The sequence below is a fragment of the Hemitrygon akajei genome, chromosome 21 (assembly GCF_048418815.1).
Source record: "Hemitrygon akajei chromosome 21, sHemAka1.3, whole genome shotgun sequence".
NCBI lineage: Eukaryota > Metazoa > Chordata > Chondrichthyes > Myliobatiformes > Dasyatidae > Hemitrygon > Hemitrygon akajei.
Genome location: NC_133144.1, coordinates 1,771,696 through 1,799,486, shown reverse-complemented (window position 1 = coordinate 1,799,486; position 27,791 = coordinate 1,771,696). Strand labels below are relative to the sequence as shown.

Here is a 27,791-nt window from a genome sequence, read left to right as displayed (position 1 = left end):
CTAAACAATACAGTATAACAACTGTTTACATAGCATTTACATTGTATTAAGTATTATAAGTAATCTAGAAATGACTTAAAAGTACAGGCAGTCCCCAGGTTATGAATGAGTTCCATTCCTGAGTTCATCTTTAAGTCAGAACAGGTACATCCGGTATTATTTAGCGTCAGTTAGTCAAATATTTTTCTTAGTATATAGTACATATTTTACCTTTCTACGCATATAAAACACTTAAGAAACATATGTATTTCAATAATTTAACCACTGCGTTGCTTAGTAATAACTGTAGCTTTCATCGAGGCAGGGCCTTTCACATTCTCCATTAAAATTGTTCCGATCGTTGACCGACTGTAGCCTAATGCTTTTCCAATGACCGATGGCATTTCACCTCTTTCCAATCGCTTTATTACTTCCACCTTATTTTCAATCGCAATCGTGATTATTTTCGTGAACAGAAACACTGCGGATTCAGAGCTGCGCCGCCAGGTCCTAATGTCCACTGCACGGAGACATGTTAAATAAGGGACTTGATCATCCGCGAATTTTGGTATCTGTGGGGGTCCTGGAACCAGTCCCCCGCGGATAAGGAGGGCCAACTGTATTTACATTGTATTTGGTATTATAAGTAATTTAGAGATGATTTAAAGCATACGGGAGGATGTGCGTAGGTTACCGTGGATCGGGATCGGGATCGAAAAACAAAAACAGAAGTTCTCTAAGTCAGAACAGGTACATCCGATATTATTTAGCGTCAGCTAGTCAAACGTTTGTTTTAGTATAGCGTATATATTTTACCTTTTTATGCATATAAAGCACTTAAGAAATGTATTATTTCAATTATTAAACCACTGCATTGCTTAGTAATAATTGTAGCTTTCATCAGGGCAGGGCCTTTCATGTGCTCCACAATTCTCACTTTATCCTTTAAAATTGTTCTGATTGTTGACCGACTGTAGCCTAACGTTTTTCCAATGATTGATGTTGTTTCACCTCTTTCTGATCGCTTTATAATGTCCACTTTATTTTCAATCGTGATCGTTTTCAGTCAACGGAACAGAAACACTGCGGACAGTGGTTCCCGAGCACCGCCAGGTCCTAAAGTCCACCGCTCTGAGACAGGTTAAATAGGGGACTTGAGCGTCTGTGTTTTTTGGTATCCGCAGGGAGGTCCTTGAACCAATCCCCCGCGGATAAGCAGGGCCAACTGTAATCTTCGGACTCGTCTTTTGATCTAAACACGGCAGAGGTTTTCTGAACATATAAACTCAGGGCTGGGCTGTTGATATGAATGGAATGCCCGTCTATTGATATAAACAATGGGCTGACTGTTGGTATAAACACATTTTAAGTACAGTGCTGAGTGTTGATAATAAATGCAGGTCTGTACAGTTGAATTAAATGCAGGACTGGACCATTGAAACTTACCAATTGTAATGTAATGTTTGGGTTCTTTAACCCATGCTTTGGTTTCTGGAGATAGTGAGATCTTTAAGACATGGTGCATCATTCTTTGTATTAAAGTATTAGACATTGGAGCAGAATTAGAACTTTTGTCATTGAATCTTCTCTGCCATTCAGACATGGCTGATTTATTTTCCCTCTTGACCCCATTTTCCTGCCTTCTGCAGGTAACCTTTTAAAAATCTGACTGTTATTTTGTTACATATTTACTGCAGCCTTCTAAGTCTTCAGGACCACAAAGACTAATTGTGAAGTCATTTGGGAACTACACTGACAGGAATTAGTACCAACATTGTTCCATGTTTCCATCTCATTGACCATATAGTTTAATGTCATTGAAGTCGTTCGAGCTGTTGTGTGTGTATGTGAAACTATTTCACATGGACTACTGTTCTTTTTGACACAGGTATACTGGCACTCTAGTGCCCACATCTTGGGCGAAGCCTTGGAGCGATATTATGGAGGCTACCTGTGGACTGACCCACCTGCAGAGAATGGGTTCTGTTGTGACTTGTTCCTGGGAGACAGGTATTGTGTTCAACAAGCTCTTTCTGAGCAACAGGCTGCCATTCAGCATTGGATTTCAGTCAGTATGTGACCATCTGAAACAAAATCTTTCTGTGGAATCATGGAATTCCACTCTGTTGCCCACTTTATCATTCCCCATACCACCTTCCCGCCGGGTTGAATTGCATCATACTGCAAATCTCCCAAATATTCCTGATCTTCTTGCACTTGTTCACTCCCTGCAGTCCCTGTTGTCTTCCACAAAGACCTCGATTCAATTGGACATCACCAGACAGCATTTCCAACCCCAGGCACCTCCAGATCATAGTGCCTGCCATCTCCTGCTTGAACCACGATTGAATTGGACATTTTCAAACTGCGGATCTTGGTGTCTCCAACCCTAGGTGGCTGGAGACTGCAGGTCACACTGCTGCCAGCTCAGGTTCCAAAGATCCTGGATGCCTTCAGACCGCAAATTACACAGCCTCTTGCTGCAGCTCTAGCCAAGACCTTAGCCAAGACCTTCTTACTGTTTTTGGGATCCTGGGTTCCCCTTGCCCCACTATCACTCTCCAACCCTGGGTCTCTCAGGCACCCAGTTACCTCTTGGATCCTCAGAGCCAGCATCTTCCTCCCACCTTACCTTCCTTGAACACCTTGACACTCTCCTTTCCTCTGACGCCATCAACTACCCTCCCCCTTCTGAGCCCAGCTAATTTCTTCCATGTCTTCACCATTCCTTTTGGCCTTCCCCTCTCTGAAGCAGAATGTTTGTCCTCAGCCAGGGCCTTACCTTTGTCCCCCTTTGCACACACCTCTTTGAATTCCTTGCCCGCCACAATGCCAGGCTTTTCTTCCGTTGCCTCTGTGTCCGAGTCCACTTCTTTAGCAAAAATTCCCACCCCATACTAATGACCTTTTCTCCCATTTCCAACCCTCCTCTTCATCCTGGACACCCTGCTATGGTTCAGGAACTGCTACTTATGTGATTCCCTTGTCCATACATCCCTCCACTAATATCCTTCCTGGCACTTATCTGCACGCGACAGAAATGTCCTTTCACTTCCTCCTTTACCTCCATTCAGGGCCTCAAACAATCCCACTGGTGTGGCAACACTGCAAATCTGCTGTGGTTGTCTGTAATGTCCAGTGCTCCCAATGTGGTGGCCTCTACATTGGCGAGATCTATCATAAATTGAGAGACCACTTTGTTGAGCGCCTCCACTTTATCTGCTGAAAGCAGAACCTCCCAGTGGCCGACCATTTTAATTTTAATTAAAATTAAACTCCCCCCTTACCACCATTCCGGGCCCCAGACAGTCCTTCCAGATGAGGCAACACTTCACCTGTGAGTCTGCTGGAGTCGTCTATTGCATCCAGTGCTCCCGATGCGGCCTCCTCTACATCGGTGAGACCCAACGCAGATTGGGGGACCGCTTCGTCGAGCACCTACGCTTCGTCCGTCACAATAGACAGGACCTCCCGGTTGCCACCCACTTCAACTCTGCCTGTCACTCCCATCTAGATATGTCCATACGTGGCCTCCTCTACTGCCATGATGAGGCCAAACCCAGGTTGGAGGAGCAACACCTCATCTACCGTCTGGGTAGCCTCCAGCCTGGTGGTATGAACATTGAATTCTCCAATTTCCGGTAATTCCCTCCCCCTCCCCCTTCCCCCATCCTAGGTCCCTCTCTGCCCCTCTCCCCTTTCAACTTTCTGCTTCTTTATCTCTACAGTTCTTTCATGCTTATACCCTCCCCCTCCCCCCTTTCTCTTTCCTCTGATTGGTTTTCCACCTGGCTCCTCTAGGCCCTACCCCCTCCCCTATCTCTATTACTGGGCTTCAGCCCTCTCTTCCCCCCCCCCCCCCCATTCCTGATGAAGGGTCTTGGCCCGAAACGTTGGCTACTCTTTTCTCACAGATGCTGCCTGACCTGCTGAGTTCTTCCAGCGTTGTGTAAGTATTCTTTGATCCACAGCATCTGCAGTTGTATTTTTGTGTTTTAATTTTAATTCCCATTCCCGTTTTGACATGTTGTGCCATGATGATGCCACCCTCAGGAAGGAGCCTCCAACCTGATGGACTTCATAGTCCCTCTAGGTAGCTAACAACCTGATGGCATGAACATCGATTTCTCTTGTTTGGTAATTTTATTAATTTCCCTCCTCCTTCCCTCCTCTTCTATTCTCCACACTGGCTTTTTACCTCTTCTCCTCACCTGCCTCTCATCTCCCCCTGGTGCCCCTCCTTCTTCCCTTTCTCCCATGATCCACTCTCCTTCCCTATTAGTTTCCTTTTCCTTCAGCCCTTTACCTTTCCCACCCACCTGGCTTCACCTATCACCTTTTCATTCTGGTATCTTCCCCCTTTCTTTCAGGTCCTGATGAAGGGTTTCTGCCTGAAACTTTGACTGTTTATTTATTTCCATAGATGCTGGCTGACCTGCTGAGTTCCTCCAGCATTTTGCGTGTGCTGCTCACCCCTTACATTTGAAGGGGACGGTATTACCTGTCAGCCTTGTGGTGTGCAGTATCTTTTTGGTCTCTGTTATTTTACTGAACCTTTGCTTGCACAGGTTGAATAAAGTTGCTGATATCTCCTACTGAGCAAAATCATCACACATTTCCATTGTCCCTCTGCTCCAGTATCAGTGCTCTCATCAGTGAAAGGAAATTAGTTCTATGTTTATTGCTCTACACATTGCATATAAGAACACTGCACATAGAAACAGACCCTTCAGCCCATTTAGTCCATACCAAACTATTAATCTGCCTGGTCCCATCAATCTGCAACCTTCTATACCCCTCCCATCTATATTTATCTATACAAATTTCTCTTAAACATTGAAGTCAAATCCACATACACCACTTGAGCTGGCAGCTTGTTCTACCCTCTTGAGTGAAGAAGTGCCCCCTCTTGTTCCCCTTGTACCTTTCACCCTTAGCTCCTGACCTCTAGGTCTTGTCTCAAAAGGCTTTAGATTGCTATTTTGCTTCACATTCTCTCTCCAGCTCCCCTCTTTCTGATGTCATTCATAGTCCAATAGGTCATAGTTCCACTGCCTCACCTGCTCTTTTCCTTTCTTAGAGGTGTGTCTGCCAGTGACTTTCCCCACTTGGAGAATATCTGTAAATCAATCATGATGGATTGTCAGTCATTTGAGAGACTGGAAGTGAGCAAGGAGAACTTGCTTGAGATGTTTAAGGTAATAACCATGATTTGTTTCCAGCGCTTGAGTGTCTTCTGAATGCTCTCTGGGGAGATGAGCGATTGGTTGGCTGGACTGACTGGTCTCTGATGCCCTGCACTGTAACTGTGTGATCTGGTCTCTATCCCACCTGCTGTGTTCACTGCTCCACCCACGTGACTGAACTGTGCTCTCTCACTGTCCTCATTCCTGGGGGAGGTGGCTTTGTTTGGAGTGGTGGTATATCGTTTCAGAGTTTCATTTCTCTGTTGAACTTTAGGCTGTAAGTGCTCACTGACCAGTGGGTTAGTATGGCCAGTGGTGACTGTGGCCACTGTGTGCAGCAGTGGATTTTGGGTTCAGGTTCATTTGGTTAACACATGTATGTGAAACACACAGTGAAATGCATCATTTGTGTGAACAACTGACCCAAGGGTGTTGTTACCACACATTCTAGCGCCAACACAGCATGCCCCCAATGTTCCCCAATGAACAACACAGGACACAACAAATCAGAACATACCAAGTGACAAAGCAACATCTGCAAAACAAGCCTCCCAACCCACACACATGCACACAGTCCTCTAACCCCAGGACAGACCAGCTTTGGCCTCCAGCAAACTTTGGGCCTTCGACTTCCCCAGACCCAGGTTCTAGCCATTCTTAGTTAATGAGCTCTCAGCCCCTTTTATCATGTTGAACTCTGTAAGCTGGTGCCTTGTGCTTCATTGTGACTGTTGTAAAAGCTGTTTGAGTTGCCAATGAAACTTTCTGTTCGCTTGCAGTACAATAAATTTAAGGTGCAGATATTAAAGGAGAAGATTGACACACTGACTACCACAGTCTGCAGGTCAGGAAGACCTATGATTTACATGTTCTTTTTACTCATAATCATGTCGTAGTGGTGGGGGAACAAGTAAGTGCCCAGTTATTCATCTGCTCTCTTCGTAATCTCTACCTCAATTGAGCCTGTTATAACTAACTATGGGCACTGGGTGGCGGCACTGAGTCATTACTCAAAGATCAACTATTTGACATATTCAGTTACATGTGTTCGGAATTTGCTGTGGTGTGTTGCTCAGGGTGTGACATGAAACAAAAAAAACAGCATTCAACAATTATAGAGAATAAAAAATTAAATACATTTAGAGGTTAAAGTACAGATATGGAATTAAAAGTACTGCTGTTTCTGGTAAATGGGAGAAAGACCGACTCTGTCATGTAGCGTGGCTATGCTGAAGGTGAGGTTCTGTTACTCTGTCCTGATGTCAATTAGCACAGTTTGGGCTCGCTAAATTGACCGTGTCTGATCCAGGCAGGCACTGTAGGAATCACTGAGAGCATTGGTCTGGCACTGCTATGTTCCCTCACCTGCAGGGAGAACCTGTGTAACACACAAAATGCTGGAGGAACTTAGCAGATTAATTAATAACTATCGAGGGCACCAAACAGTTGACATTTTGGGCCAAGACCCTTCATCAAGACTGGAAAAGACAAAACCCTGAAGTTTCTGATTCCTTTCCAGTCCTGATGAATGGACTTGGCGTGAAACGTCAGCTTTTTATGCCCCTCCATAAGTGCTGATACCAGAATTTTGTGTGTGTTTCTCTGGATTTCCAGCATCTGCAGAATTTCTTGTGTTCATGATGGGCAGGATCCTGGGGCTATAAGTGCTGACACCAGATCTGGTCTTCATCCTTGCTGATTTTGACTCTCTTCTGCAGGTGTGGCCCATTGGTTGATCTGTGCAAGGGACCCCATGTCAGACACACGGGCAAAATTAAAGCTTTCAGAGTTTATAAGGTGAGGGAGTGCTCTCCAATCTCTGACCAGGTAGAGTGCTTAATAACTCCATCTAAACAGGAGAATACTGTTGTTAAAATTAATGTGTTTTTGTTCATATGCAAATTCAAAGAGCTGTTCAGCTTCTTGGGAGGGCAAGTCTGACGTGAAGACATTGCAAAGAATCTATGGGATCTCATTTCCTGACCACAGCATGCTAAAAGAATGGGAGCAAGTGCAGAAAGAAGCCAAGAAGCAGGACCACAGGAAGATTGGACAGGTATGGAATTGTTTCTGTGGTTCAATTTTAGTCTTCATTTCAAATTAACGGGTACGTACACAACACAGGACTTTGTTTAAAAATAATTTCTTTGAGCCACATCAATCTCTTCATTCAATCCCCCCCACTGTCTGTGAGCAGTTTGCATATTCTCCCATGACCGCATGGTTTCCTCCAGGTGCTTGCGTTTCCTCCCATATTCCAGTAACATACGGGTTAGTGTAGTAGGTTAATTGGTCTCATGAGTGTAATTGGCCAGTGTGGGCTTGTTGGGCCAGAAGGGCCTGTTACCATAATGTACCTCTAAATAAATTAATTAAATAAAAATTAGTATGACACTTGTGAAGAAACAAAGTGATTCCAGCAATGTCTGTCGAGTGTGAACCAGAAGCAAGTGGGAGTGAAGGAGGGTGCAAATGAGGCTGTCTGTGAAAGGGTGGAAGCCAGAGGAGTCACCAGACAAGAATAATGATTGTACTGGTGTGGAGGATGACCTCCCAGGGGAATGCCACGGAGACCAGTTTACTGGCACTGAGCATGGGTCTGTGGTGCAGAAGGGAAAGAGGGTGAAGTGGGGAGCAGTAGTCAGGGGAACAGACAGGAGATACTGTGGGAGTGAACGGGATACCTGGATAGTGTGTTGCCTCCCAGGTGCCAGGGTCAGGGACATCTCAGATCGCATCCACTGCATTTTGAAGAGGGAGAGAGAGTGGACTGATGTCTTGGTGCGTATTGGTACCAATGACATAGGAGGGAAAAGTAGAGGTCCTGAAAAGAGAATGTAGAGAGCTAGGTAGAAAGCTGAGAAGAGGACCTTCCAGTTAGTAACTCCTGGATTGCTGCCTGTGCCACACGCCAGTGAGGGTAGAAGCAGGATGATTTGGCAGATTAATATGTGGCTGAGAAGCTGGTGCAGGGGGCTGGGCTTCAGGTTCTTGGATCATTGGGATCTCTTCTGGGGGATGTGTGACCTGTTCAAAAGTGACAGGTTGCACCTGAACTCGAGGGGGACCAATATTCCCACAAGCAGGTTTGTTAGCGCTGTTGGGAAGGTTTAAACTAATTTGGCAGTGGGGTGGGAATTGGAGTGAAGGGACTCAGCATAGGATGGATAGTAAAAAGCAAAGATAGCTTGCAGCCAGACTGTCAGGAAGGGTAGGCAGATGATCGGACATAATTGCAGCCACCAGGGTGAGTATCAGTGCATTAGGAAGAATCAAAAAGAGTACTGAACTGAAAGTGTTATATCTCAGTGTGTGGAGTTTAAGAAATCAGGTGGATGATCTTGATGCACTATTACAAATTGTCAAGTATGATATCATGGCCAACACTGAACTGTGGCTGAATGATGGTTGCAGTTGGGAGCTAAATGTCCAAGGTTACACATTGTATCAGAGGGATAGGAAGGTTGGCAGACAGTGGTGTGACTCTGCCGGTAAAGAATGGCATCAAATCAGTAGAAAGATGTGACATAGGATTGGAAGATGTTGAATTCTTATGGGTTGAGTTAAGAAACTGCAGGGTAAAAGGAACCTAATGGCAGTTATATACAGGCCTCCTGACAGTAGCTGGACTGTGGATGACAGGAAATAGAAAAGGTGTGTCAGAAGTGCAATGTTATGATAGTCATGGGATATTTCAGCATGCAGGTCAATTGGGAAAATCAGGTTAGAAAGGGATCTCAAGAGAGTGAGATTGTTGAATGCCTACAAGATGGCTTTTTAGAGCAGTTTGTCATTGAGCCTACTAGGGGATCAGCTATACAGGATTGGGTGTTACATAATGAAGTGAAAGTGATGAGGGAACTTAAGGTAAAAGAACCCTCCAGAGGCAGTGATCACAATATGATTGAATTCAAATTGTTATTTGAAAGGGAGAAAGTAAAGTCTATTGTAGCAGTATTTCAGTGGAGTAAAGGAAATTACAGAGGTATCAGAAAGGAGTTGGCCTAAGTAAATTGGAAGGAGCCGCTAGCAGAGATGACAGTAGACCAGAAATGGTGTGAGTTTCTAAAAGAATCATTAGGAGGGAAAAGATGAAATATGAAAGCAAGCTAGTAAACAACATCAAAGTGAAGAGTGAAAGTTTTTTCCAAGCATGCAAAAAAGAAAAGAGAGATGAAAGTGGATATAGGACCACTAGAAAGTGAGGCTGGAGAAATAATAATGGGGGACAAGGAGATGGCAGATGAACTAAATGAGTATTTTGCATCAGTCTTCACTGTGGAAGACACTAGCATTGTGCCAGATGTTGAAGGGTCTGAGGGAAGAGAAGTGGGTGCAGTTACTATGACAAGGGAGAAGATGCTCAAAAAGCAGAAAGACTTGAGGGTACGTTAGTCACCCAGACCAGATGAACTGCACCCAAGAGTTCAGAAAGAGGTAGAGATTGTGGAGGCATTAGTAATGATGGAAAATTGAAAATGTTGCTCTGCTTTTTAAGAAAGGAGGAAGGCAACAGAATGGAAATTATAGATCGGTTAGCCTGACCTCAATAGTTGGGAAGATGTTGGAGCCAATTGTTAAGGATAAGGTGATGGAGTACTTGGTGACACAAGATAAAATAGGACAAAGTTAACAAGGTTTTCTTAAGGGAAAATCTTGCCTGACGAGCCTGTTGGAATTCTTTGAGGAGATTACATGTAGGATAGATAAAGGGGATGCAGTGGATGTTGTATATTTGGACTTTCAGAAAGCCTTTGACAAGGTGCCACACATGAGGCTGCTTACCAAGTTAAGAGCCTATGGTATTACAGGAAATTTACTGGCATAGTTAGAGCATTGGCTAAAAGGCAGCGGGTAGGGATAAAAGGATCTTTTTCTGTTTGGCTGCCTGTGACTGGTGGTGTTCTGCATGGGTCAGTGATGATGTCCCTGCTATCCAGGTCGACAAGTCTACTGATGTCAACTACAAGGCAATACTGCTGGTTTATGTGCGATATATATTTCAAGACGATGTGCATGAGGATATGTTGTGTGCACTGCCACTGCCAACTAACTCAACTGGGGCAGAACTATTTAAGTCTTTGAATGACTACATGTCAGGCAAACTGGACTGGTCATTCTGTGTTGGAATATGCACAGATGGGGCTGCAGCTATGACTGGACAGTTGTCTGGTTTCATTACCCGAGTCAAAGAGGTTGCTCCTAAATGCCAGTCTACACACTGTGTCATACACAAGGAGATGCTGGCTAGCTGAAAAATGTCACCTGATCTTAACAGCGTATTGAGTGACATTGTTGAAGTTATCAATCACATCAAAGCAAAAGTCCTTAACTCACGTCTGTTTGAGCAGCTTTGTGAGGAACTGGATGCAGAGCACAAACGCCTTCTCTTACACACTGTAGTGTTCTCATTCAGGTGTAAGAACTCTGAACTAAACACCGAGGTAAACCGTAGTCAATGAGGCACGATCCCAGTAAGATTAACCATTTACTGTTCACTCTTCCACATTAATGTATGGTGAAAACTGTTGATAAAACAATACAAAATATATACAGTATTTGTTTCCTTATTGGCATCACATTTACATCATAAATACTTGTAAAAGTAAAACTACAACAAACTATATTACATTAAAGTACAGCATACAACATACAGTCAGAATCTACCTATGCCATCAACTGGCTTTAAATACACTTCAACACAAATTATCCAGCAACACCTTCAATAGCACAAGAAAATAAACTTTATCAACCATCATTACTTTTAACAGAATCAGCGTTAACATTTTTACTTCAACATATCAATTATCTTATGAACTTACGGCATTGCTTCTATGATGTTTCTTTTCTCGCGCTGATCCTGCACACACAAGCCCCCTCCTTCCCATTTCTCCAAACCGGTATTTTCCCACAAGACGCGGCAAAACCAGGTCATGCTGCGATACATCACAGACAACGAATTGACTTTCAACAACCTTAACTTTAACTAGAAAATAATTACAAATGAATTACTAAAGCAACAGTGTAATAAACTAAACAAATGCCTTTAAGGGCAACACACACACTGAAGTCAGGTGGCTTTCAAGGGGGAGAGCCCTGGCCAGAGTTTTTGAGTTAAGAGAGCCACTGCAGAGATTTCTTTCAGGAAAAAAGTCAACACTGGCAGCACACTTCCATGACAAGGAGTGGATAGCAAAACTCGCTTATCTGTGTGACATCTTCAACCTGCTCAATGAACTCAATTTGTCACTTCAGGGGAGAATGACAACTGTCTTCAAGTTGGCAGATAAAGTATCTGCTTTCAAAGCCAAACTGGAACTGTGGGGACAGCGAGTGGACAGGAGCATATTTGACATGTTCCCACCATTAGCTGGGATTTTGGGAGAGACTGAGGCTGCACCATCCTTCTCACAGCTGGTGCGCGATCACCTATCTTTGCTGTTGACAGAATTCAAGCATTACTTCCCCACCGCAAATGACGCAAGATGTGCAAAGGAATGGATCCGTGACCCATTTGTGAATGTCCCCGGTGAATCATTGATGTCAGCGCGGGAAGAAGATGAACTCCTTGAGCTTGCAAATGACGGTGGGCTGAAAAGTATGTTTGACATAACATCTCTGCTGTCATTCTGGATCAAAGTCAAGGCTGAATATCCTGAGTGTGTTGCCCTTGAGGCGTATGTTTAACTTGATTACATTTCCTCTTTAAATAATTTGTTTGCAACTATTTCTAGTTAAAGTTAAAGATAAAGTTAATTGTCTATGATGTATCGCAGCATGTGATGACATCACCCCTGGTTTCACCGTGTCTTGTGGGTAAGTCCCGGTTCGGAGAAGGTGGAAAGGTGGGGCCATGCATGCAGCATGATCGTGAAGAGCTCCATGTCTACCCACAAAGAAACATTATAGAAGCAACGCCGTAAGTTCATATGACAGTATTTGAAGTAAAAATATTAACGCGGATTCTGTTAAAGGAAGCGGCGGTTGGAGTGTCGCGCTTTTCAATTTCAAACGCGGGGTCGGCTCGAGCCTGGCAGCGGTTTGACGTGACCCCCTCCCTCCCCGGGCGGCTGAAGGTACTCGCTAAAGAAAAGAGCACGCGTGGTCTCAAGAATGAAACAGATACTGTATATATTTTGTATTATTTTATCAACAGTTTTCACCATACGTTAATGTGGAAGAGTGAACAGTAAATGGTTAATCTTACTGCGACTCTGTCTTCATTGGCTCCAGTTTAACTTGGTGTTTAGTCAGAGTTTCAACACACTGCACGAATACACTACCCTGAGACAGCCATGAAAGCACTGAAAACCTTGCTTCCATATCTCTGCGAAGCGGGGTTTTCTGCAATGAATGCAACAAAAATTATATTGTGGAATAGACTGGACATAAGGAGCCCCCTTCGAGTATTGCTGTCTCCCATCACCCCTTGATGTAGATGCAGGGAAACAAGCCCAGGGCTCCCACTGATTCAGCAATATTGGAGTGTTGCAGTGATTTTATATGTTCATATGAGGAAAATATGTACTGTGTGTTTAATATCCAAATGTTACTTAAAATGTTATGATGCTATTGACTTATAATTGACTTATCACTATATTCATGCAAGGAAAATATGTGCTGTGTGTTTAATATTAAATTTGTTAGATAAACCCTGTTAGAAACGAAATAGAGTGTATTAGCCACTTATAAGTGACTTATAGTTGATTTATCACCTATATTCAGGTCGTGATTAACAACTCCCCCCTTCCCCCATCGGCCGGTCTGCAAGAATATTGTCAATATTAAACTGGTCTGCGGTACTAAAAAAGTTGGTGACCTCTGTTCTTTTACATTATGCTAATTGCTATGCTACCATATCAATGTAGATGAGAGATTAAAAAGTTCACGTTCTGTGTAGGAGAGGTCCATTCAAATTTATTATCACTGGCATATGTTATGAAATGTATTGTTATGCAGCAGCAGTATGGTGCAAGGCAAAAAAATTACAATAAGTTACAATGATAAATAAATAGAGAAAGACAAATAACAAGGAATCTGATAATTGGGCTAGAAGCTGTCCTGAGCCTGGTGTACACACCCTCAAGGTATCTGATAAGTGGGCTAAGGGCTGTCGTTCAGTCTGGTGGGGTATGTTCTCAAGCTTTTGTATCTTCTGCCTGATTGGTGGGTAGGTGGGGGAAGAGAGGATAACAGGGTGGGAGGGGTCTGTGATGTTACCAAGGCAATAAGAAGATCAGACTGAGTCAATGGAGGTGACAATGGTTTGTGTGATGGACTGGACTGTCCACACTCTCTGCAGTTTCTTGTAGTCATGGGCAGAGTAGTTGCCGTACCAAGCTCTGATGTACCTGGAGAGGATACTTTCTATGGTGCCTGTTTAAAAATTGGTGGAGGTCATCGGTGTCGTGCTGAATTTCCTTTGCCTTCCGAGCAAGTGACCTGACCTGCTGAGTTATTATTATTGTTGTAAAATTCCATCTAACTTATTGCTTATAGCTATTGCGCTCCAGACTCACGGATCGGCTTCTGATAGGGACGAGCAAGCTAACTTCAGCAATGGACATGAAGTACTGACTGTTCTCTCTATAACCACACCATGTGGGTTTCTTCCGGATGTTCTGGTTTCCTTCCTTAGTCCTGTAAATTGTCCTCTGATTAAACTCAGGTGGCTGGGTGGCTCAAAGGGCCAGAAGGGCCCACTCCATGTTGTATCTCAATAGATAAATAAATAGAAGAGATTTTGCTGGAAATCGAGAACAACACACGCAAAAGGCTGGAGGAACTCAGCAGGTCAGGAAGCACCTATGGAAATGAATAAACAGTCAACTTTTCGGGCCGAGACCCTTCATCAGGATGTGGTTGTGTTTCCATGCTTTTTCTGTATTCCACTGATGTTTGGGCTGTGGGATGATGTCTGACTGATACTATTTCTCATTTCTGCCCCTTTTATTTGCTTCCAGGAACAGGAATTGTTTTTCTTCCATGAACTCAGCCCTGGGAGCTGTTTCTTCCTCCCCAGAGGAGCTGTTATTTACAACACACTGATGACATTTATACAGGTAGGGGGCTCATTCACAGATCTGTTTACAGGACTCACTTGAGCAGCAGGCACATGAGCAATGTGCAGGTGGTAGGAAAGGGCATCTCTTAATCTTCCCACTCCCTCATTGGTTACTCTTCCTCGTACATGGCCCTCTATCCTTCTCTCTTCCATGCGTCTATCTAAGAGTTTCTTAAATGTCCCTAATGTATCTGCCTCTAATACCACCCTTGGCAGGGCGTTCCACGTACTCACCACTCTCTGTGTATAAAACTTAGCTCCAACATCCCCTGTACTTTCTTCCAATCACCTTAAAATGATGCCCCCTCATATCAGCCGTTTTTTACCCTGGGAGAAAGGACTCTGTCAATGCTTTTATTGTTTTGTACACCTGTATCAAGTCGCCTGTCATCCTCCTCCACTCCAAAGGGAAAAGCCTGATTTCGCTCAACCGATTCTTATAAGATGTGCACTCCAATCCAGACAGCATTCTGGTAAATCTCCTCCATAAATAGTTTTATGGAGCTACAACATTACCTCACAGTCTTGAACTCAATCCTCCAATTATTGAAGGCCAACACACCATACACCTTCTTATCAATCCTATCATCTTGTGCAGCAACTGTTCCTCCACAGTGCTGAGAATCCTGACATTAACCCTGTAATCTGCCTTCAAATTTGACCTTCCAGAGTGAATCATCTCACACTTTTCTGGCTTGAACTGCATCTGCCAAAGGGAGGAGAAAGTTGGACAGACTGCTGCTTCATCAACATGTTGTAAAAAAACTCAAGTTTATGTGTGAACACAATAGGGCTTGTGCTGTGATGGTTCTCACAGGGGTATAGACTGCAGACAGGTCAAGTTCAAATGAGGAGTAGTGAAAACAAAGGGGTGACGTGTTTTAATCTTCTGGGCATTGGAGAGTAATGATCAACTCCTCCCAAACAGTGACAAAGCTGATAGAGCCACTGCCTCACAGTTCCAGAGATCTGAGTTCAATCCAGACCTAGGTACTCTCTTTGTGAAGGCAAACACGAGGAAATCTGCAGATGCTGGAAATTCAAGCAACACACACAAAATGCTGGTGGAACCCTGATGAAGGGTCTCGGCCTGAAACGTCGATAGTGCTTCTCCTTATAGGTGCTGCCTGACCTGCTGCGTTCCACCGGCATTTTGTGTGTGTTACTATCTTTGTGAAGTTTGCATGTTCTCCTTGTGACTACGTGGGTTTCCTTTGGATGTGATGATTTCCTCCCACATCCCAAGATGTGCAGTTTGGGAAGTGAATCGATTTCTCTAAATTATTCATGTGTTGGTGAGTGGTAGAATATGGGGTTAATGATGGGAGAGTGTGGGCGTGTGGGTGGGAGATCCCGGGGGCGCAGGTGGGGGAATCCGGGGGCACGGGTGGGGGAATCTGGGGGCATAGGTGGGGGAACCTGGGGGTGCGAGCAGGAGAATCTGAAAGTGTCAACAGGTGAACCTGGGGTGTTGGCAGGAGAATCTGAGGGTGTTGACAGGGCACTGTCATTCACAAGATATCTGACATTGATGGTGTACCTCTTGCACTTTTTTAAAGAGGAGTTTGGAGCTGTCCCTGAGTTGGTGTTCCTAGACCACTGTCACCAAAGTCAACCATTGTGCACTGCTCTGTTCAACAGCTTGTTCTGTGGAAACTGTCAGCCCAATGTCCCATCTAGCAGCAGATGTTACTCTTCAGAAATAAAAACAGGAAATGTTGGAAACAGTTAGGGTGGAAAGTAAGCAGAGTTAATGTTTCGGATCAAAGACCCATCATATAACAGAGAATCTTTGACGTGAAATGTTAACTGTTTCATTATCTGCCTGACCTATTGAGTTACAGCGTTTTCTGTTTATCAAATTGTCCTAAAGAAGGTGCTTCATCAGATGTGAAAAGTTAAGTAAATACAGGGATCACATACAAAATGCTGGTGGAACACAGCAGGCCAGGCAGCATCTATAAGGAGAAGCACTGTCGACGTTTCGAGCCGAGACCCTTTGTCAGTCCTGAATTGCTTGAATTTCCAGCATCTGCAGATTTCCTCATGTTTGCTGTTGAAATTAAATACAGGGATATCAGGTTTGACTGACTGTCTGTTCCTGTTACAGTCAGAGTATCGAAGACGTGGATTCACTGAGGTGGTCTCTCCAAATATTTATAGCAGCCATCTGTGGGAGTTGTCTGGCCACTGGCAGCACTACTGCAATAACATGTTCACCTTCGATGTGGAGAAGGAGATGTTTGCCCTGAAACCCATGAACTGTCCTGGGCACTGGTACGTACCAGGTGCAAAGTGTGGTTTTGAAAAATTGATTATTTTTAATTTCTCCACAGATATTTAGAGGATTTGTTTTGTCTTGTGGGTGAACCAGTGTTTGTTGCCAGTTTAGTTTTCTGCATGGACATACGTTTGTCTATCTGGAGGAATCCAAGGTTTCTTTCTTGTGGATCATAATGTAAAAACAAGGATGCAACACCAAGGCATTTTAAGGCATTGGTGAAGCCTCACTTGGAGTATTGTGAGCAGTTTTGGGCCCCCTCATCTAGGAAAGGGTGTGCTGACATTGGAGGTTCAATAACGATTCTGGGAATGAAAGGCTTATCATAAGATGAGCTTTTGATGCCTCTGGAATCACAATGGAGTTTCGAAGAATGAGATGGGGGAGGGCCTCATTGAAACCTATTGAATATTGAAAGCCCGAGATAGACTGGATGTGGAGAAGATGTTTCCTGTCGTGGGTGAGTCTCAGACCAGAGGGTGCATCCACAGAATTGAGGGACATCCATTTGTTACAGAGATAGAAACATAGAAAACCTACAGGACAGTACAGGCCCTTCGCCCACGAAGTTGTGCCGAACATGTTCCTACCTTAGAAATTAATAGGCTTACCTATAGCCCTCTATTTTACTAAGCTCCATGTACCCATCTAAAAGTCTCTTAAAAGACCCTGTTGTATCCGCCTCCACCACTGTTGCCAGCAACCCATTCCACACCCTCGCCACACTCTGAGTAAAAAACTTAACCCTGACATCTCCTCTGTACCTACTCCCCAGCACCTTAAACCTGTGTCCTCTTGTGGCAACCAATTCAGCCCTGGGAAAAAGCCACTGACTATCCACACGATCAATGCCTCTCATCATCTTATACACCTCTATCAGGTCACCTCTCATCCTCTGTCGCTCCAAGGAGAAAAGGCCAAGTTCGCTCAACCTATTCTCATAAGGCATGCTCCCAGTCCAGGCAACATCCTTGTAAATCTCCTCTGCACCCTTCCTATGGCTTACACATCCTTCCTGTAGTGAGGCGACCAGAACTGAGCACAGTACTCCAAGTGGGGTCTGACCAGAGTCCTATATAGCTGCAACATTATCTCTCGGCTCCTAAATTCAGTTCCATGATTGATGAAAGCCACTACACCATACGCTTTCTTAACCACGGAGTCAACCTGCGCATCTGCTTTGAGCATCCTATGGACTGGGATCCCAAGATCACTCTGATCCTCCACACTACCAAGAATCTTACCATTAATACTATATTCTGCCATCATATTTGACCTACCAAAATGAACCACCTCACACTTATCTGGGTTGAACTCCATATGCCACTTCTCAGCGCAGTTTTACATCCTATCAATGTCCTGCTGTAACCTCTGACAGCCCTCCACACTATCCACAACACCTCCAACCTTTGTGACATCTGCAAACTTACTAACCCATCCCTCCACTTCCTCATCCAGGTCATTTATAAAAATCATGAAGAGTAAGGGTCCCAGAACAGATCCCTGAGGGACCCCACTGGTGCACTGCAGAATATGACCCATCTACAACCACTCTTTGCCTTCTGTGGGCAAGCCAGTTCTGGATCCACAAAGAAATGTCCCCTTGGATTCCATGCCTCTTTACTTTCTCAATAAGCCTTGCATGTGGTACCATATCAAATGCCTTGCTGAAATCCATATACACTACATCTACTGCTCTTCCTTCATCAATATGTTTAATCACATCCTCAAAAAATTCAATCAGGCTCATAAGGCACGACCTGCCCTTGACAAAGCCATGCTGACTACTCCTAATCATATTATACCTCTCCAAATGTTCATAAATCCTGCCTCTCAGGATCTTTTCCATCAGCTTACCAATCACTGAGGTAAGACTCAATGGTCTATAATTTCCTGGGTATCTCTACTCCTTTTCTTGAATAAAGGAGCAACATCCCAACCCTCCAGAACCTTTCCTGTCCCATTGATGATGCAAAGATCATCGCCATAGGCTCAGCAATCTCCTCCCTCACCTCCCACAGTAGCCTGGGGTACATCTCATCCAGTCCGGGTGATTTATCCAACTTGATGCTTTCCAAAAGCTCCAGCACATCCTCTTTCTTAATATCTACATGCTCAAGCTTTTCAGTCTGCTGAAAGTCATCACTACAATCACCAAGATCCTTTTCCATAGTGAATACTTAAGTATTCATTAAGTACTTCTGTTACTTCCTCAAGTTCCATACACACTTTCCCACTGTCACACTTGATAGGTCCTATTCTTTCACGTTTTATCCTCTTGCACTTCACATACTTGTAGAATGCCTTGGGGTTTTCTTTAATCCTGCCCGCCAAGGCCTTCTCATGGCCCCTTCTGGCTCTCCTAATTTCCTTCTTAAGCTCCTTCCTGTTAGCCTTATAATCTTATAGATCTCTAACATTACCCAGCTCTCTGAACCTTTTGTAAGCTTTTCGTTTCTTCTTGACTAGATTTATTACGGCCTTTGTACACCATGGTTCCTGTACCCTACCATAACTTCCCGATCTCATTGGAACATACCTATACAGAACTCTACACAAATATCCCCTGACCATTTGCCACATCTCTTTTGTACTTTTCCCTGAGAACATCTCTTTCCAATTTAAGCCTCCAATTTCCTGCCTGATATTAAACACTTTTCTGACTTGTTTGTTCCTGCCTCTCTCCAATGCTATTGTAAAGGAGACAGAATTATGATCACTATCTCCAAAATGCTCTTCCACTGAGAGATCTGACACCTGACCAGGTTCATTTCCCAATACCTAATCAAGTACAGCCTCTCCTCTTGTAGGCTTATCTACCTATTGTGTCAAGAAACCTTCCTGAACACACCTAACAAACTCCACCCCATCTAAGCCCCTTGCACTAGGGAGATGCTAGTTGATATTTGGGAAATGAAAATCTCCCATCACAACAACTCTTATTATTACACCTTTTCAGGATCTGTTTCCCTATTTGCTCCTTGATATATCCCTGTTACTATTGGGCGGCCTATAAAAAGCACCCAGTAAAGTTATTGACCCCTTCCTGTTCCTAACCTCCACCCACAGAGACTCCGTAGACAATCCCTCCATGCCGTCCACCTTTTCTGCAGCCATGTCACTATCTCTGATCAACAGTGCCAGAAGGAATTTCTTTAGCCAGAGGATGGTGAATCTGTGGAATTCATCGCCACAGGTGGTGTGGAGGCCAAGTCATGGAGTGCATTTATGGTGGAGGTTAATAGCTTCTTGATAAATCATGCTGTGAAAGGTTTCGGGGAGAAGGCAGGAGAATGGGTTGAGAGGCAAATGAATCAGCCATGGTGGAATGGTGAAGCAGACTTGATGGGCCAATTGGCCTGGTTCTACTCCTATCTCTTATGGTCTAATGTTCTTTCCCTCAGAGCACTCGACCTTTTATACTGGTGCAGACTGTCACAGACCCCACAGTGTCCAGCTTGTAGCTGAGGTTTTTTTATTCATTTACTGTGGGTGTCACCTGCTAAGCCAACATTTATTGCTCATCCTTAGCTGCCCTTGAGAAGGTGATGATGAGCTGCCTTCTTGAACTGCTGCAGTCCCCTGAGGTTTAGGTACACCCACAGTGCTGTTAGGGAGGGGATTTCATGATTTTGACCTAGCGACAATGAAGGAACGGCAATATGTTTCCAAGTTAGGATGGTGAGTGACTTGGAGGGGGATTTCCAAGTGGTGGTGTTCCCAGGTATCTGCTGTTCTCGTCCTTCTAGATTGTAGTGGGCATGGGTCTAGAAGGTGCTGCCTTAGGAAATTTGTGTTGTTGCAGTGCATCTTGTAGAAAGTACACACTGCTGCAACTATTTGTTGATGGTTACTTGCCACTTGTCAGTCCAAGCCTGGATATTGTCCAGGCACTTCTGCCTATAAAGGTATAAACTGCTTCACTCTCTGAGGAGTCACGAATGGTGCAGAACATTGTGCCGTCATCTGTAAACATCTTCACTTCTGACCTTGTGACAGAAGGAAGGTCATTGATGAAGCAGCTGAAGATAATTGGCCTTAGGACACTTCCTGGAATAACTCCTGCAGTGATGTCCTGAGGATGAGATGATTGACCTCCAACCACCACAACCATCTTCTTTTGTGTCAGGTATGATTCCAACCAACGGAGAGATTTCCCCCTAAATCCTGTTGACTCCATTTTAGCTAGGGCACTTTGTTGCCATACTCATTCAAATACTGCCTTGATGTCAAGGGCTCTCACTTTCACCTCACCTCTGGTATTTAGCTCTTTGGTCCATGCTTGGACCAAGGAGGTGATGAGGTCAGGAGCTGAGTAGCCTTGACGGAACCCAAACTAGACATCCATAAGCAGGTTATTGCTGAGTAGGTGCTGCAGTGATAGCACTGTTGATGTCCTCTTCCATTACTTTGCTGATGATTGAGAATAGACTGATAGAGCAGTAATTAGTTGGGTTGGACTTGTCCTATTTCTTGTGTACAGGACATACCTGGCCAATTTTCCACATTGCCGGTGTTATAGCTGTACTGGAACAACTTGGCTAGTGGTGTGGCAAGTTCTGGAGCACAAGTCTGCAGGTCTATTGTCAGGATTTTGTCTGGGCCCGTGGCCTTCACAGTGATTAGTTACAAACCAGTCAGCTAAATCTCAGTGAAAATAAGAAAAAACTGCAAATAGTGAAAATCTGAAATAAGCAGAAAGTGCAGTTTGGGTCAAGCTGCATATGTAGGAAGAGGCTTCAGATAAATGCCTCTTCATTAGAACAGTGGTCCCCAACCACCGAGCCTCAAAGCATGTGCTACCGGGCCATGAGGAAACAATATGATTTGTCGATATGAAACGATATGAATCAGCTGCACCTTTCCTCATTCCCTGTCACACCCACTGTTGAACTTGAACGCACGCGAGATCATTATGCATGTGAAGTCATTACCTACGCGAGGCCATCAGTCGCCTAAATGCAGTGATACCCTAGCACCAAGGATCACTGGTAGGCCACAGGTAACCAGCCGCCTCGTGTGGCCGGTGAGAAGTGCCGTTGCTAGTGGCCTGTAGTGCAAACAGATGGGCGCCACCTCTAAATCTGTTTAGCACACCGTATGTTTGTGGGGAACCTGGTGCTAAAATATTCACAGACGACCTAATTTGGGCTCAGGCTTTCGTAAGTAGCAGAGCAGCTACCTCGCTGCGATCTACTGAAAGTCATCCCTCGAGCGAAACTTTTGTCAGCTGATAGATCCTGCCTACCTGCAACGGGGGTGGGCATGCGCCCTGTCGCACTCCTCGTTCGGTCGGTTGCTCTGTCCGGACTGCAACTGCCACAGCCCCGGTACGGGGACCTCTGGCTCTTACCTTGTCCTCTAACTGGTGTGTGGCAATAATTTTATATGTTAATGCGAGGAAAATATGTACTATGTGTTTAATATTAAATTCGTTAGATAAACCCTTTAAGAAACAAAAGATATTAGCCATTTATATGTATATGCATTAGCCATTTATAAGTGACTTATAATTGACTTATCACCTATATTCTGGTCGTGATTAACACCCACCCACCCCCCCCCCCCCCCCCCGTTGGCTGGTCCACGGTGCAAAAATGATTGGTGGATTGGTGACCCCTGCATTAGAACACATTGCTCACCTGCTGTAACTCTCTTTCAGCTTGATCTTTAACCATCGCCCACGATCTTGGCGTGAGCTGCCACTTCGGTTAGCTGACTTCGGCGTTCTTCACCGCAGTGAGCTTTCAAGGACATTGACCGGGCTGACCAGGGTGCGGCGGTTTGAGCAGGACGATGGCCACATCTTTTGCATGGTGGAGCAGGTGGGTGACACGGTGCTCCTTGGCTTACAGTTCAGCTTGGTCTTGATCAGTGCTACTTCCTCAAACCATGAACAGAAAACTGCTCAGTTCCTTACACTGAAGGTGCTGACTCTCCCTGGGGCATGGCTTCTGGAGATACTGACTCTGAGGTACTGTTCTGTTGGCCGAACTGATGTGTTCACTGTTAGTTTGTGGCAGCCCTTGCTAAGCTATGGGCCTTTACTCTGTGTAATCAGAAGAATGAGGAAAGTTTGTATCCGTGACTGGTCTCATGGATCTTTCTGGATCTTGTTCAGGTGCAAGGCTTTTATCTCTGTCCTTTCAGACTGAGAGTATTATGTGGGTTGCGATAAGGCAAAGGGAAAGACAATGTCCAGGCGAGGATGACTGCAGCAGAGTGTAGTCAACCCAGGCAAGGAGACCATTGAAGTGACAATGCTGGAGTCACTGCATTGAGACAATGCTGGAATATGGATAGGCTGGGGTGACTGTGGTAGTGTGTCATTAAACCAGTCAAGTGGGGCCTCAAAAGTGAGACGTTTTGTCAAAAGATCTTTGAAGAACTTCACTTCCCTTTACACAATTTGGCGTGCCAGAGACAGACAAGATAGGAATATAACCAACGGATGTGAAATACCCAACAACAAAGAGACAATTGCTTTACTAACTTCAAAGTGTCATTGGTTGTCATCTTGTAATCTCTATTGACTTTTAATATCTCTGTTGTGAATGGTGGTTGATCTTGCAAGTAAGAAGTTCAAACAAACACACTTCACCAAATGGTCAATATCCATATCTGGTAAGCCAATTCTGCATAAAAATCACAGTTTTCTGTTCAGCATAGTGTAGTGACAGAGAGCATGCACGAGTGAAATAAAGGATGCTTGAATCGTAAGACTGGCATGTGTCCTCGGTCTGTTTGTTTTATTGTATTATGAAGGACAGTATCATCACAGCCGAGAGTATTTAAACTGTGACTAGATGAGGAATCTCCACAGATAAATTTTAGTTTATTATTGACGATGGTATCATCACAGCAGAGAGTGGAACTGTGACTAGATGATGAATTACCATGAATAAATTTTAGTTTATTATTGATGACAGTATCATCACAGCGGAGAGTGGAACTGTGACTAGATGAGGAATCGCCACATATAACCATATAACAATTACAGCAAGGAAACAGGCCATCTTGGCCCTTCTAGTCCGTGCCGAATGCTTACTCTCACCTAGTCCCACCGACCTGCACTCAGCCCATAACCCTCCATTCCTTTCCTGTCCATATACCTATCCAATTTTACTATAAATGACAATACCGAACCTGCCTCTACCACTTCTACTGGAAGCTCGTTCCACACAGCTACCACTCTCTGAGTAAAGAAATTTGCCCTCGTGTTACCCTTAAACTTCTGCCCCCTAACTCTCAACTCATGTCCTCTTGTTTGAATCTCCCCTACTCTCAATGGAAAACGCCTATCCATGTCAACTCTATCCATCCCCCTCATAATTTTAAATACCTCTATCAAGTCCATCCTCAACCTTCTACGCTGTGAAGAATAAAGACCTAACTTGTTCAGCCTTTCCCTGTAACTTAGGTGCTGAAACCCAGGTAACATTCTAGTAAACCTTCTCTGTACTCTCTCTATTTTGTTGACATCTTTCCTACAATTCGGTGACCAGAACTGTACACAATACTCCAAATTCGGCCTTACCAATGCCTTGTACAATTTTAACATTACATCCCAACTCCTATACTCAATGCTCTGATTTATAAAGGCCAACATACCAAAAGCTTTCTTCACCACCCTATCCACATGAGATTCCACCTTCAGGGAACTATGCACCATTATTCCTAGATCACTCTGTTCTACTGCATTCTTCAATGCCCTACCATTTACCATGTATGTCCTATTTGAATTATTCCTACCAAAATGTAGCACCTCACACTTATCAGCATTAAACTCCATCTGCCATCTTTCAGCCCACTCTTCTAACTGGCCTAAATCTCTCTGCAAGCTTTGAAAATCTGCTTCATTATCCACAACACCACCTACCTTAGTATCATCTGCATACTTACTAATCCAATTTACCACCCCATCATCCAGATCATTAATGTATATGACAAACAACATTGGACCCAGTACAGATCCCTGAGGCACACCACTAGTCACCAGCCTCCAACCTGACAAACAGTTAATCACTACTACTCTCTGGCATCTCCCATCCAGCCACTGTTGAATCCATTTTACTACTTCACTATTAATACCTAACAATTGAACCTTCCTAACTAACCTTCCATGCGGAACCTTGTCAAAGGCCTTACTGAAGTCCATATAGACAACATCCACTGCTTTACCCTCGTCAACTTTCCTCGTAACCTCTTCAAAAAGTACAATAAGATTTGTCAAACATGACCTTCCATGCACAAATCCATGTTGACTGTTCCTAATCAGACCCTGTCTAACCAGATACCACCTCTAAGAATACTCTCCATTAATTTACCCACCACTGACGTCAAACTGACAGGCCTATAATTGCTAGGTTTACTCTTAGAACCCTTTTTAAACAATGGAACCACATAAGCAATATGCCAATCCTTCGGCACCATCCCCGTTTCTAATGACATTTGAAATATTTCTGTCAGAGCCCCTGCTATTTCCACACTAACTTCCCTCAAGGACCTAGGGAATATCCTGTCAGGATCCGGAGATTTAGATAGATAGATAGATAGATACTTTATTCATCCCCATGGGGAAATTCAACTTTTTTCCAATGTCCCATACACTTGCTGTAGCAAAACTAATTACATACAATACTTAACTCAGTAAAAAATATGATATGCATCTAAATCACCGTCTCAAAAAGCATTAATAGCTTTTAAAAAGTTCTTAAGTCCTGGAGGTAGAATTGTAAAGCCTAATGGCATTGGGGAGTATTGACCTCTTCATCCTGTCTGAGGAGCATTGCATTGATAGTAACCTGTCACTGAAACTGCTTCTCTGTCTCTGGATGGTGCTATGTAGAGGATGTTCAGAGTTATCCACTTTTATATTCCTTAAAAGCGCCAGTACTTCCTCCTCTTAATTGTCATATTTTCCATAACTTCCCTGCTTGTTTCCCTTACCTTACACAATTCAATATCCTTCTCCTTAGTGAATACCAATGAAAAGAAATTGTTCAAAATCTCCCCCATCTCTTTCGGCTCCACACACAGCTGTCCACTCTGATTCTCTAAGGGACCAATTTTATCTCTCACTATCCTTTTGCTATTAATATAACTGTAGAAACCCTTCAGATTTATTTTCACCTTACTTGCCAAAGCAACCTCGTATCTTCTTTTAGCTTTTCTAATTTCTTTCTTAAGATTCTTCTTACATTCTTTATATTCCTCGAGCACCTCATTTACTCCATGCTGCCTATATTTATTGTAGATATCTTTCTTTTTCCTAACTAATTTTCCAATATCCCTTGAAAACCATGGCTCTCTCAAACTTTTATCCTTTCCTTTCAACCTAACAGGAACATAAGGATTCTGTACCCTCAAAATTTCACCTTTAAATGACCTCCGTTTCTCTAATACATCCTTCCCATAAAATAAATTGTCCTAATCCACTCCTTCCAAATCCTTTCACATCTCCTCAAAGTTAGGCTTTCTCCAATCAAAAATCTCAACCCTGAGTCCAGTCCTATCCTTCTCCATAATTATATTGAAACTAATGGCATTGTGATCACTGGACCCGAAGTGCTCCCCAACACATACCTCCGTCACCTGACCTATTTCATTCCCTAACAGAAGATCCAACACTGCCCCTTCTCTAGTTGGTACCTCTATGTATTGCTGCAAAAAACTATCCTGCACACATTTTACAAACTCCAAACCATCCATCTCTTTTACAGTATGGGCTTCCCAGTATGTGTGGAAAAATAAAATCTCCCACTATCACAACCCTTTGCTTACTACAAATATCTGCTATCTCCTTGCAAATTTGCTCATCTAATTCTAGCTTCCCATTAGGTAGTCTATAATACACCCCTGTAAGTGTTACGACACCTTTTCCATTCCTCAATTCCACCCAAATAATCTCCCTAGACGAGCCCTCTAATCTATCCTGCCAGAGCACTGCTGTAATATTTTCTCTGACAAGCAACGCAACACCTCCCCCTCTTGTCCCTCCGATTCTATCACACCTGAAGCAACGAAATCCAGGAATATTTAGTTGCCAATCACACCCCTCCTGCAACCATGTTTCACTGATAGCTACAACATCATATTTCCAGGTATCAATCCATGCTCTAAGCTCATCTCCCTTTCTTACAATGCTGCTAGCATTAAAATAAATGCATTTAAGAAATTCTCCACCTCTTCCTCTCTGTTTATCTCTAACAGTACAAAGAACTTTACTGTCTTCTTTTCCTTCCTTCTCCCATACATCTGTTCCTACACTCTGGTTCCCCTCCCCCCTTGTATCTAGTTTAAATCCACTGGAGCCTCTCTAGCAAACCTACCTGCAAGAATATTTGTCCCCCTCCAGTTCAGATGTAAACTGTCCCGCCGGAACAGGTCCCACCTTCCCTGGAAAACTGCCCAATTATCTATAAATCTGAAGCCCTCCCTCCTGCACCATGTCTTCAGCCACGTGTTGATCTGCACTATCTTATTATTTCTAAACCCACCTGCACGTGGCACTGGTAGCAATCCTGAGATTGCTATCCTGGAGGTCTTGTCCTTTAACTTGGCACCTAGCTCCCTAAACTCACCTTTCAGGACCTCCTCACTCATCCTACCCACGTCATTGGTCCCGACATGGACCACGACATCCAGCTGCTCACTCTTCCTCTTGAGAATACTGAGAACTCGATCCTAGATATCATGGACCCTGGCACCAGGGAGGCAACAGACCTTCCGGGATTCTCGATCTCTTCCACAGAGCCTCCTATCTGTCCCCCTAACTATCGAATCCCCTATCGCTACTGCTCTCCTCTTTGCCCTTCTGAGCTGAGGTTCCAGTCTTGGTGCCAGAGACGCAACCACTGCAACTTGTCCCTGGTAGGTCGTCCCCACCAAAACAGTATACTTATTGTTGATGGGAATGGCCATAGGGGTGCTCTGCTCTTTCTGTCTATTCCCCTTCCCTCTCCTGACAGTCACCCAACTACCTGTCTCCTGACTCCTAGAGGTGACTATCTCCCTGAAACTCCTGTCTATTTGTGCCTTTGCCTCCCGAATGATCCGAAGTTCATCCAGCTCCAGCTACAGTTCCTTAACACGGTTTGTCATGGATGCGCCATTTGCAGGTGTAGTCATCAGGGACAGCTGTGCTCGCCCTGACTTCCCACATACTGCAAACAGAGCACTCAACTGCCCTAAATGCTGCTTCCATTACCTACTCCTAAGCTAATTAGATTAATTAAAGGAGCTTACCCGGCCTTACCTCACCTGGAGTGAAGCTCGTACT

At 44.1% G+C, this 27,791-nt stretch overlaps 1 protein-coding gene across 2 annotated transcripts in view; it reads left to right on the top strand.

Moving 5' to 3' along the window:
• Positions 1 to 27,791, top strand: part of LOC140714045 (threonine--tRNA ligase 1, cytoplasmic-like) — a 99,773-nt gene that overhangs the window by 53,541 nt on the left and 18,441 nt on the right. For both annotated transcript variants that reach the window (XM_073024720.1, XM_073024721.1), the window contains exons 4-11: positions 1,868 to 1,989; positions 5,060 to 5,177; positions 5,945 to 6,009; positions 6,884 to 6,962; positions 7,075 to 7,221; positions 14,129 to 14,227; positions 16,340 to 16,506; positions 22,173 to 22,335. In XM_073024720.1, the coding sequence (XP_072880821.1) occupies positions 1,868 to 1,989; positions 5,060 to 5,177; positions 5,945 to 6,009; positions 6,884 to 6,962; positions 7,075 to 7,221; positions 14,129 to 14,227; positions 16,340 to 16,506; positions 22,173 to 22,335 (960 nt within the window). The remainder of the gene's footprint in view (positions 1 to 1,867; positions 1,990 to 5,059; positions 5,178 to 5,944; positions 6,010 to 6,883; positions 6,963 to 7,074; positions 7,222 to 14,128; positions 14,228 to 16,339; positions 16,507 to 22,172; positions 22,336 to 27,791) is intronic.